Source organism: Heterodontus francisci, chromosome 41 (genome assembly GCF_036365525.1).
Source record: "Heterodontus francisci isolate sHetFra1 chromosome 41, sHetFra1.hap1, whole genome shotgun sequence".
Classification (NCBI taxonomy): Eukaryota; Metazoa; Chordata; class Chondrichthyes; order Heterodontiformes; family Heterodontidae; genus Heterodontus; species Heterodontus francisci.
This window is the reverse complement of record NC_090411.1, coordinates 35,957,515-35,969,573: the sequence shown is the minus strand read 5'-3', so window position 1 is coordinate 35,969,573 and position 12,059 is coordinate 35,957,515. Positions and strand designations below refer to the sequence as shown.

The 12,059-nt window shown below is 44.2% G+C and overlaps 1 protein-coding gene across 3 annotated transcripts in view; it reads left to right on the top strand.

The window, feature by feature from the left end:
* Positions 1-12,059, top strand: part of LOC137353488 (CCR4-NOT transcription complex subunit 3-like) — a 100,800-nt gene that overhangs the window by 42,344 nt on the left and 46,397 nt on the right. For all 3 annotated transcript variants that reach the window (XM_068019817.1, XM_068019816.1, XM_068019815.1), the window contains exons 2-5: positions 3,571-3,638; positions 4,816-4,883; positions 7,044-7,118; positions 9,535-9,624. In XM_068019817.1, coding sequence (XP_067875918.1) covers positions 3,614-3,638; positions 4,816-4,883; positions 7,044-7,118; positions 9,535-9,624 — 258 coding nt within the window. In that variant the 5' untranslated portion in view covers positions 3,571-3,613. The remainder of the gene's footprint in view (positions 1-3,570; positions 3,639-4,815; positions 4,884-7,043; positions 7,119-9,534; positions 9,625-12,059) is intronic.

Here is a 12,059-nt window from a genome sequence, read left to right as displayed (position 1 = left end):
CCCTGCTCATCCACAGCCCTGTAATTTCTTCCCTTCAAGTCTTTATCCAATTCTTTTAAAAGTTACTATTGAATCTGTTTCCACTGCCCTTTCATGCAGCGTATTCCAGATCACAACAACTCGTTGCCAAACACCTTAAATCTGTGTCGTCTGGTTACTGACCCTTCTGTCACTTGAAACAGTTTCTTCTTATTTACTCCATCAAAATTATTCATGATTTTGAACACCTCTATTAAATCTCCTTGTAACCTTCTCTGCTGTAAGTAGAGCAACCACAGCTTCTCCAGTCTCACTACATAACTGAAGACCCTCATCCCTGGTACCATTGTAGTAAATCTCTTCTGCACTGTCTCCAATGCCTTGACATTCTTCCTAAAATGTGTGCCCAGAATTGAATTATATATCCAGTTCTTGGAATACAGTGAGGAGGGTTTCTCCTCAACCCATGGGTTCAATATAATTACCCAGAATTTGCTCATGGGGATCAAGGACTTGCTTGAAAGGAATAATGGCTTCTGAGCTAATCTACCTACATGTATCTAATTGTGAACTCTCCCTATGTTACAACATCTGGTTATAATATATACTGAATATTATAGAACCCGGTAACAAACTGTGGTGATGCTGTTTAACTTCAGATTGAACCACACAGTTGAGACTAACTCTTAGCCCTTGCAGCACAAACCCAGCTGAAGGCGTGAGGAAACAAACATAATCAAAAGTATTAACCACCTGGCAGGGGGTAAAGGCTCCAGTTCAGTTGCAGGGTTCAGATGAGAGCCAGTGTAAAAGTGGGAAATCAATTGAGGCAGCTGAGATAGCATCATATCACATGGCATCATATGATGCCACTTCAATCCCTGGATTGATTACCAGATCCCAGGAGATAGCAAAGAATTCCCAAGTGTGACTGTCTCCTTCTGTTTTTCTTCCCTACCAGTCATTGGTAGACACTCCTGCCTCTGCTTGAGATTCAGACCTACATCTTTGCTGTTCCAGGCCATGTCTCACGCAGTTTTAGGGTATACATAACAGTTATAGATCATCTGGTTAATGCATCAGTACTAAATGTATTCAATCTTTTCTCTGTTCTAGGGTATCTGAATGGAAATTTCACTTTCACTCAGTGGTTCTGACTGTAATCTGTTTGCCTAGTTATAATCTCTTGTTTGCATCTAATCATGGTTGCAGTCCTTGTGGAATATTGTTATGTTTCAGTGGTAGGAGTCACAGCTCTGAGTCTGAAGGTTGTAGATTAAAGCCCCACTTGAGGACTCAAGTGAAAAACCTGGGCTGGCACTCTGGTGCAGTACTAAGGGCCTATCTTCCTGCTCTGGTGATGCAGTTGGATGCTAAAGTTTCTATGGAACAATTTGAAGAAGATCAGGGAGTTCTCATGCCGCATTGACCAACATTTTTCCCTCATTGAGCATCTCATTGCTTCTGCCTGATCTGCAAAGTGGTGCCCTATTTGCTTACATGACAAAGTCACTGCATTTTAAAGTGATGTGAAGCAGTTGGAGATGTTTCTAAGAGATGGGATGAATTGTTATATAAAGCAGCTCCTACTTTTTAAATAATGTTGTGCCTGTGTTGTTTGTCAGGTTGCAGTGTTCTGCCTGTTACAGTGTGTCGGGCTGTAGTGTCTGTATCACAGTCAGGCTGCAGTGATGTGCTATCTATTAGAATATGTCAGGCTGTGTCTGTGTTACTGCGTCGGGTTGTGTCCTTGTTACAGTGTTGGGCTGTGTCCGTGTTACAGTGTCGGGCTGTGTCCGTGTTGCAGTGTCAGGCTGTGTCCGTGTTGCAGTGTGTCGGGCTGAGTCCGTGTTGCAGTGTGTCGGGCTGTGCTCGTGTTGCAGTGTGTCGGGCTGTGCTCGTGTTGCAGTGTGTTGGGCTGCGTCCGTGTTGCAGTGTGTCAGCCTGTGTCCATGTTGCAGTGTGTCGGCCTGTGTCCGTGTTGCAGGGTATCGGCCTGACTCCGTGTTGCAGTGTGTCGGCCTGTGTCCGTGTTGCAGTGTGTCGGCCTGTTTCCGTGTTGCAGTGTGTCGGCCTGTTTCCGTGTTGCAGTGTGTCGGCCTGTGTCCGTGTTGCAGTGTGTCGGCCTGTGTCCGTGTTGCAGTGTGTCGGCCTGTGTCCGTGTTGCAGTGTGTCGGGCTGCGTCCGTGTTGCAGTGTGTCAGCCTGTGTCCATGTTGCAGTGTGTCGGCCTGTGTCCGTGTTGCAGGGTATCGGCCTGACTCCGTGTTTCAGTGTGTCGGCCTGTGTCCGTGTTGCAGTGTGTCGGCCTGTGTTCGTGTTGCAGTGTGTCGGCCTGTGTCCGTGTTGCAGGGTATCGGCCTGACTCCGTGTTTCAGTGTGTCGGGCTGTGTCCGTGATATAGTGTCGGCTTGTGTCCATGTTGCACTGTGTCAGCCTGTGTCTGTAAGTGTGTCAGCTTGTGTCCATGTTGCAGGGTATCGGCCTGTCTCCGTGTTTCAGTGTGTCAGCCTGCGTCCGTGTTGCAGTGTGTCGGCCTGCGTCCGTGTTGCAGTGTGTCGGCATGCGTCCGTGTTGCAGTGTGTCGGGCTGCGTCCGTGTTTCATTGTGTCGGCCTGCGTCCGTGTTGCAGTGTGTCGGCCTGCGTCCGTGTTGCAGTGTGTCGGCCTGCGTCCGTGTTGCAGTGTGTCGGCCTGCGTCCGTGTTTCAGTGTGTCGTCCTGCGTCCGTGTTGCAGTGTGTCGTCCTGCGTCCGTGTTGCAGTGTGTCGGCCTGCGTCCGTGTTGCAGTGTGTCGTCCTGCGTCCATGTTTCAGTGTGTCGGCCTGCGTCCTTGTTTCATTGTGTCGGCCTGCGTCCGTGTTTCAGTGTGTCGGCCTGCGTCCTTGTTTCATTGTTTCGGCCTGCGTCCGTGTTGCAGTGTGTCGGCCTGCGTCCGTGTTGCAGTGTGTCGGCCTGCGTCCGTGTTGCAGTGTGTCGGCCTGCGTCCGTGTTGCAGTGTGTCGGCCTGCGTCCGTGTTGCAGTGTGTCGGCCTGCGTCCGTGTTGCAGTGTGTCGGCCTGCGTCCGTGTTGCAGTGTGTCGGCCTGCGTCCGTGTTGCAGTGTGTCGGCCTGCGTCCGTGTTGCAGTGTGTCGGTCTGCGTCCGTGTTTCAGTGTGTCGGCCTGCGTCCTTGTTGCAGTGTGTCGGCCTGCGTCCGTGTTGCAGTGTGTCGGGCTGCGTCCGTGTTGCAGTGTGTCGGGCTGCGTCCGTGTTGCAGTGTGTCGGCCTGTTTCCGTGTTGCAGTGCATGGGCCTGCGTCCGTGTTGCAGTGTGTCGGCCTGTTTCCGTGTTGCAGTGCATGGGCCTGCGTCCGTGTTGCAGTGCGTCGGCCTGCGTCCGTGTTGCAGTGCGTCGGCCTGTTTCCGTGTTGCAGTGCATGGGCCTGCGTCCGTGTTGCAGTGTGTCGGCCTGTGCCCATGTTACACTGTGTGCTATATGTTACAGCTTCTGGGTGTTAGTTATCGTTTATGAATTCTGCTATGTGCTAATTCTCATGGCCTTGTTTTGTAATGTGCTCCAAAGTCACTGACTACAAATTCTCTCTGTGTTACAGCGCACTGGAGCATGGTTTTAAGGCACTGACTGGTCGTTCAGTCATGGCCGATAAAAGGAAATTGCAAGGTAAGATTATGGTATTTTGTTGGGACGGGAGGGGATTAACACTCATGGTGCTGCAGTACTGATTCCTGTCTTCCTGATTTGGAATCTGACATGTATTGTTTGCATTTCTGACTGTGCAAAAGCTGTAGAATGTGACAGTTTATTGGTCTCCCTGATTTGGGCTGGTGGGTGTTGGTCAAGCCTCCTCACGCAGCCTAATTAGTTCACTCTGCAGCTTTAGAAAGCACAGGCTTTCTCTATCTGTTCTCTACCTGTTCCTCTGTCCCACAACGTCAGTTCACCTTGGGATTCTTGCTGCATGTGATCCATTTGCAGCTCTTCCTCACCCAACTCACCAGCTCCCTCTGTATTGATTTGGATTTTATCAACAAGAGTAATTGATGAGTGAAATGTTAATTTAGGCTGGTTTAGCACCAGTTCTTACAAGTGGGCAATGGAATTCCTAGACTGCCGTCTTTATATTTTCACATCTAGATTTCAAGTTCCATTTTTGTTACCAGTCAATGGTGTGACTCTTTTTGCCTGTGGGATATAATGTACTGCTGACAGCCTGCAGCTAATGTGCTGCCTGGTTTTTATTCAGACCTGGAATGGTGACCTAACAGCAGGCTCAGTGATGATCTATTGTGTTTTTATATTGACAGTCGGTGCCAGGTGTGTGGGACTCCCTCTAAAAATACACACTATCAGTATGAGGAAAGCCCCCAAACACTATATCCAGAGTCACAAATGTGGGCATTGGAGTCAATGTAAAACAGAGATTTCAGTTAGAACCCGGGGCTCTGAGAAAGGTGCAGAAGGTGCAGGGAATTTGAGAGGAGGGAGTAATGAAGAAAGCGTAGTTATTTACATCTTCTAGTAAAGAGAAGCATAGTGTGTGTAAGACGTGATACCTGATATTATACGATATGCGTTTTGTATTGCCTGGGGTTACTGTGGAATATGTCTGCGTATATAAACTTTCTGCCCTGTTCTTCGATTAAAAGGAGTAATGTTGCTGTGTGTATCTGGTTTATTTGAATATGTGCTTTAAGGATTTGATTAGAGATGAGGTTTTTTTCCCTAGAGATTTTGCATCAGTTTTAAGGTTAACTTAAAATAATTGGCCATTACTGGCTGTCAAATGGACACTGCAATTCAAAAGAGACATTAATACCTTCAATTTGCTGTCCTGCAGGGGAAATTGACCGCTGTCTGAAGAAAGTCAGTGAGGGTGTAGAAACGTTCGAAGACATCTGGCAAAAGGTAGAGTTGGTCAAAGCTTGCTGCTTCCATTTTTGTAGCAGATTGAGACCAGGTTCTCTTGGTTATTCACAGACTGATGCACTCATTCTCTGTAACCTGTGATCATTTTCATGCCATTTTTAAAATGGACTCATGTCATATACCTGTATGTCCTCAACTGTGACACCTCTTAGCAATAGTAATACTCAAAATTTGTTCTTCCCATCTAGTCACTTCTGTCCATCCCCAGTCGCCTTTACCCCTTCTTCTCAATTAGTGCTCCATGAAGGATTATGAAATTTGAAATTTAGTAATTATTTGTTTTTGACTGTTAACCACTTTACACAAATCACAGGCTCCGGAGCAGCACTTTCTGATATTTCTGTCCTATAATGTCAAGGTGCAATGTACAATTTTTTCTTGTTTGTTGCAATACATAGGAATTAAAATTGCATCTGTGAAACATTTTTCATTAAAGAAACTAAACTGAATACAAAAGGCCGAGGAGGGAAGGGTGACCCTGTTTGAAGGAACCTCTTGTGTGGCTGTAAAAAGGAAATTTGACTGTATATAGATCTCAAAAGCCGATGTAGATTTCAGTCAAGTTTAGTTTGACTGGGGACAAATTTGTGATGGCAAGAAACCCTGGAGGTAATCCCTGCCCTGTAGCCTGTGCTTTGTTTCTGTTAGATTTTGCAGTTGCTCCATGATGATCAAATATTGCGCTTAGAGGGCAAAGGGCACCATCATTAATGAGTCCAGGTTTTCTTGATCTCCATGTCCCTCTTTTCTCCTCCTTTCCTTTCTCTTAAATCTCTACTCTTTTCATTCTTTTTACTTCACCCTTTCCCTGTCCCACCTGGATTTGACATTATGGTGCGGGGCCTTACCCGATGACGGTGAGATTATGAGATCTGAGGGCAAAAAGAATAGAATAAAAAATTTGCATTGTTAAAATGACATTTTGTTTGTAGCCATTTGATCCTCTCTTTAAACTACTGTATAAATGTTTATGTCACACTCCCGCAGGCGTGCTGCTGAGCTTGTCGAACTGATTTTAAATGGTCACCCATTACCAGTGACTAGCAGCTTTATATAAAATAAAATGTTTTTATTTCAGATTTCCAGCATCTGCAGTATTTTGCTTTTATACTAGCAGCTTTATGATGGTATTCTGAGATTCTGTCCCCTTTTTTAAAATTCTCGAAAATTTGCAGATTTTACAATTCGTGATTGTTTTATTTTTCACTTGCCAACCTGAGTAATTTCCCAAATACTCACCATTTTAGAGCTTCCAAGTTTATATCGTTCCACAGAATTCTTACAGAGCAGAAATTGCAGATCAAGATACTGCCTGGTGTGAGATGCAGTCTATCTTCTCCTGTCCTGTACAGGGTCAGAAAAAGTTCCATAAACAGTAAAATAAAGGCAGGAAAGTGATAGTAATGGGCAGCTTGGGGACGCAAAGCCACAGCTAGGGTTATAAATACTGTGATCCCATTTATTGGGTATTATTCATTGCAGTAACTGGGAGGGAGCAAGAGGGGACCATTGACATGGACATGATAAGAACTGTTCCTTCTAAGCAGTAAGGCCAGTGATAATCCAAATCCAGCTGCGAGTTATCAAGAATATTATCAATTTACACTGAAGAGTTAGCGAAATAATCAGCAAAGTGAGCACTTGGGTACTGACAATTCAAGGCTGCATGCTAGCATCAGTGCACTGAAGGTCATGTGAGCTCCCAGAAATAATATATGCTGTCAGTCTGCTAAAGGACCTGCTGCGTGACTCCTAGACTGAAAAATAATTTGGAGAGGTGGGACGGAGGTGGAGGAAGCCCAGCTGGAAAGTTTTGAACTAAACATTTGTTAAAAGGGGCATTAACCATTACTAAAGCACTCAAATTCTTTTAAGCTCAATTTATTAAATACGCTTGCTGAGATTTTTGTGCTATTAACTGCAGCACAGACTAAAAGACAGGAAACTGGATCGACCAGTGCAACGCTTTTCTCAGTGAAGGTAGGTGATCTTCTCAAAGCAGAACCTTAATGGCTTGGCCTGGTTGTGATTTCACTGTTCCTAGAGCAAAAGCAAACACTGGGCTAGTGAGATACAGTTCTGAGGGTTTTGTGAGCAGTGACGGTAACACCCATTCTGACAGCATCTTCTTGTAATCAGGTTCACAGTGCAGCAAATGCAAATCAGAAGGAAAAATACGAAGCTGACCTGAAGAAAGAAATTAAGAAACTACAGGTGAGAGCAAGTGCCGAAGTGGAGGCTTTTATTTTGCTCATATACAGAGCAATGTAATTCCACCACATGGAGTAATACACAGGCTGCCCTCTCTGGTGGTCACAGGATTTGGTTCAGCATCTCATGGCTGAAGAGTGAAGATCACTATTGTGAGTAGACAGATCGTGCATTTATTCAGCTGATCTCTTCAGCAAAAAGCTTATATGTGGTACAATGGAAGATTGTTTCCCCTGTAGAAATTTGGTACCTTCACTTCCAACTTGTATGTCAGGGAAGGTTAAATTATGTGACAGTTGAGGGACTGCTACTTATTTCTGTGCTTCATATTTAATTAATTATGGTGAAATGTATAAGTAAAAGTAGCAGCTGTTTTAGGCGCAGCGAGATCCCAACAAAAATGGCAGTGAGGTAGGGTGATCAGCTGGGACAGTTCAAAGGAGTCCTGGTCACCTAAAATACATTTCATTTTCTCGTATTTTCTTCCTGTTGCACAATGCCAAGTGGCACCTTTACACTAGTCAGCCATGTTAATAACGATGAGCAAGGATTAAAACCTGAGTATAATACAGAAAAGTGTGAGATGATGAATTTTGGCAGAAGGGATAGGGAGAGGCAATATAGACTTAATGGCACAGTTCTAATGAGTGTGCAGGGACAGAGGGACCTGGGGATTCATGTGCACAGATCTTTGAAGGTGGCAAAACATATTGAGAGAGTGGTTAGCAAAGCATATGGGACCTGGGGCTTTGTAAATAGAGGCATTGAGTATAAAAGCAGGGAAGTTATGCTGAACCTTTATAAAGCTTTGGTTAGGCCGCAATAGGTGTATTGCGTTCAGCCCTGGTCACCGCACTTTAGGAAGGATGTGAGGGTACTTGAGAGGGTGCAGAGGGGGTTTACCAGAATGGTTCCAGGGATGGAGGACTCTAGCTACAAGGTTATGTTGGAGAAGTTGGGGTTATTCTCCTTGGAGCAAAGGAGATTGAGGGGAGATTTGATAGAGGTGTCCAAGATTATGACAGACTTAGATAAGGTAGACAAGGAAAAGCAGTTCCCATTAGCTGATTGTACAAGGACTAGGGGACACAAATTTAAGGTATTGGGCAAGAGAGGCAGGGAGCATGAGAGGAAGAACTTTTTTACACAGCGAGTGGTAATGATCTGGAACTCGCTGCCTACGATGGTGGTGGAGGCAGAAACAGTCAATGATTTCAAAAGGAAATTGTATGGCCACTTGAAGGAAATAAACTTCCAGGGCTATGGGGATAGAGCGGAGGAATGAGATTAACTGGATTGCAGTAATGAGAGCTCTCGTGAACTCAATGGGCTGAATGGCCTCTTCCTGTGCTGTAAATAACTGACTCAGCAATGAGACGAACCACTGTATAGGTCACAAACTGGATTCCTGGGTTAGAGTGTAGCAGAGATTCAGGCTTCTGATGAGAGTATGAATCGCTTGACCTTTGTCAGAAGCTGTGAATTGTGACACAACAGACCAGCCTGTCACCATTCTGTCTCTCGAACTCATTGTCTTCATATGTATCAGAGCCTGATGAGTTTTGCGGAGGTGCTGCATTTGCAGCTTTTCAGGCCTCACTCACCCTTGTGTGTTGCTGCCAGTGGATGGCAGGTCACATTATTCCAAGAAGCTAGAATTGGTTTGGAGATGCATCTGTTAAACAGGTCAGATAATGACTGGATAATCTTTCGAATGTAGCATGATGAAATGAGTAATTTATGGTTCAAACCAAATCACTAATATGATTTCAGCTTCTCGCATAACTTTCCCTGCATCAAAAGGAAGAATAAAATGTAAAGTTTGAGCCAAGTTTTTTTTCAAGTTTGAACCCATTTGAAACCTTTCAAACTAATGCTGATTTTGACAGTCTGTGGTGTACACAGGGCAGGGAGGAATCTGTCATCACAGAAATAGTTTTGTTTCATTAAATCCTGCTGTTTTTAAATATATCTGTAAGTTTAACTGAATTAGAGGAGATATATTTTTGAGTTGAATTCCCATTGTCTGCATTAAAATGAATGAGATACTGGCAACATTGAAACAGCACAGCTTAATATTTGTGAACATATTAACATGTTTGCTAAAAATAACGTGCAGAGGGAATTATTGGCATTCAAACAAGAATACAAATAAGGAAACTTTTAAGAAGTCATGCCAGTACGGAACTGTCATCCCAGGAGTCCCCAGCGTTAGAACCAAAGCAGTTTCATCTGATTTCTTGTTAAGCCTTAAAGTTCTAATGTAGCGCCTATATGGACTTTCCGTTTCTTGAGCAGGCCCAGGATCAATCTGTTGTAAATATTGGTTCCAATACAAAAGCAACAGGTTATATGTTATTTATTCTGTCGTCTTGCCTCTGGTTTAAATTTGATATGTTGTGTTCCCTTATGTCTGCAGAGGTTGCGAGACCAAATAAAGACATGGGTGGCCTCCAACGAAATCAAAGACAAGAGGCAGCTACAAGAAAACAGAAAACTCATTGAAACGGTAACGTAACACCCTGCACCCTCGCACTGCTGCTGCTGCACAATATAGTGCCTGTTTGCTCTATTACATCATTTGTACTACCTCCTGACACCATTCTGTACCATACTGACATTACGTGTTCTGTACAACAGCATGTCCTTACTCCAGTATTGGTGGTCAGGACATTTTCCACCAGGTCTTCCTGTCTCTTTGCTGTGATCCTTGTGTACATCAAACAATAACGGGTAGATTGGTTGGTTGGCATTGACAAGTTCTGATCAAATTCCTCTCTGCACTGTTTTAACACAGGTGTTAAATTTGGTATGTACACATTAAGTAGTCATGGGAACATAGGAGCAGGAGTAGGCCATTCAGCCCGTTGAGCCTGCCCCGCCATTCAATATGATCATGGCTGATCTTCCACTTCAGTGCCTTTTTCCTACGCTATCCTCATATCCACTTATGTCATTTGTATTTAGAAATCTGTCAATCTCTGCTTTAAATATACTCAATGACTGAGCTTCCACAGCCCTCGGGTAGAAAATTCCAAAGATTCACAACCCTCTGAGTAAAGAAATTTCTCCTAATCTTGGTCCTAAGTGGCTTCCCCCTTGTTTTGAAATTGTGTCCCCTGGTTCTAGACTCCCCAGCCAGGAGAAACATCTTAGCTGCATCTACCCTGTCTATCCCGTTAAGTATTTTGTAGGTTTCAATGAGATCACCTCTCATTCTTCAAAACTCTAGGGAATACAGGCCCAGTTTCCCCAAACTCTCTTCATAGGACAGTGCCACCATCTCGGGAACAAGTCTGGTGAACCTTCGTTGCACTCCCTCTATGGCAATAATATCTTCCTAAGGTAAGGGGACCAGAACTGCACACAGTACTCCAGGTGCGGTCTAACCAAGGTTCTATACAATTGAAGCAAGACTTCACTATTCCTGTACTCAGATCCTCTTGCGATAAAGGCTAACATACCATTAGCCTTCCTAATTGCTTGCTGCACCAGCATGTTAGCTTTCAGTGACTTATTGACAAGGACACCCAGGTCGCTTTGTACATCTACACTTTCTAATCTCTTACCATTTAAGAAATACACCACATCTGTTCCTCCTGCCAAAGTGGATAACCTCACATTTTACCACATTATATTCTATCTGCCATGTTCTTGCCCACTCACTAAGTCTGTCCAAATTCCCTTGAAGCCGCTTTGTATCTTCCTCACAGCACACATTCCCACCGAGTTTTGTGTCATCTCCGAACTTGGAAATACTACATTAGGTCCCCACATCCAAATCATTGATGTGTATTGTGAACAGCTGGGACCAAAGCACTGATCCCTGTGGTACCCCACTAGTCACAGCCTGCCAACGGCAGAATGACCCATTTATTTCTACTTTCTGCTTTCTGCCTGTTAACCAATCCTTAATCCATGCCAGTATATTACCTCCTATTCCATGTGCTTTAATTTTGTTAACCAACCTCCTGTGGGGCACTTATCAAAAGCCTTCTGAAAATCCAAGTATACCACGTGCACCAACTTCAAATGAGCACAGCATCAACCAGAAAATTTACAGCTTTCTTTCTGCTCCTGCCTGTTCTGTTCTTTGTAAATTCTGTCCTTGTTTTTCTGCTGTTGTGTACAAATACCTTCCCTTTGGTTCCACTATCTGCTGTGATGTTGGATCATGCTGTGTGATTGCTTCACTCTGTCATATTGGGCCACATTTTTATGCCTTTTCCCACTGTCGTATTTAACATAACACAATGTTCAAAGCCCCGATTCCTACCTACTCTCTGCAGATTCACACAGACTTGTTCTTGCGCTTTCATATAAAATGCAGTGAAGGAGATGCATTAGTAAAAGAAAAGTCAATTTTACACAGTCAAAACAGCCTGAAACAGGGGAGACTTAAGATTTTATTGTGGATCTCATTGAAAGTATGAAAAATATCCAGGAACACTTGGGTTCTGAGTACTGACTGCATAGCTGTGTGTGCATGACATGGTTGGATGCTAAACTTTGATGGTCTTAAGTATAGCTGGGAATTCTTCCATTTTGCACATATTTTAATGCTTGCTTTTCATTGAAGAAAGTTATTCGTTTGATGTGATACGGTGATGATAATTGATGTATCTGTACTTAGGGTTTCAGTCCAATGCAGGCAGGGCCTGAATGGACTTCGTGCACTTCCCATGCTATCCAAAGGTTTCAGATTTGAGTGCTGGGTCATCCTGACACTCACATCTGTTGGCCTCAGTTATTGGGAATTTTGTCAGTTCTCCCTTGTTGCTTTGTGATTATTGAGTGAGAGAAGGAAGACTGTCAGCTCACTGCAAGTGTAGCTCCTTCAGCCAGTCACAGAGAAGTTTGTGGCTTGTCTTGGTCAGCTGATCGGAGGCAAGCAAGCACGGCTCGGGTGTAGAGAATGCAGAATACGATTTTTAAATCTAAATG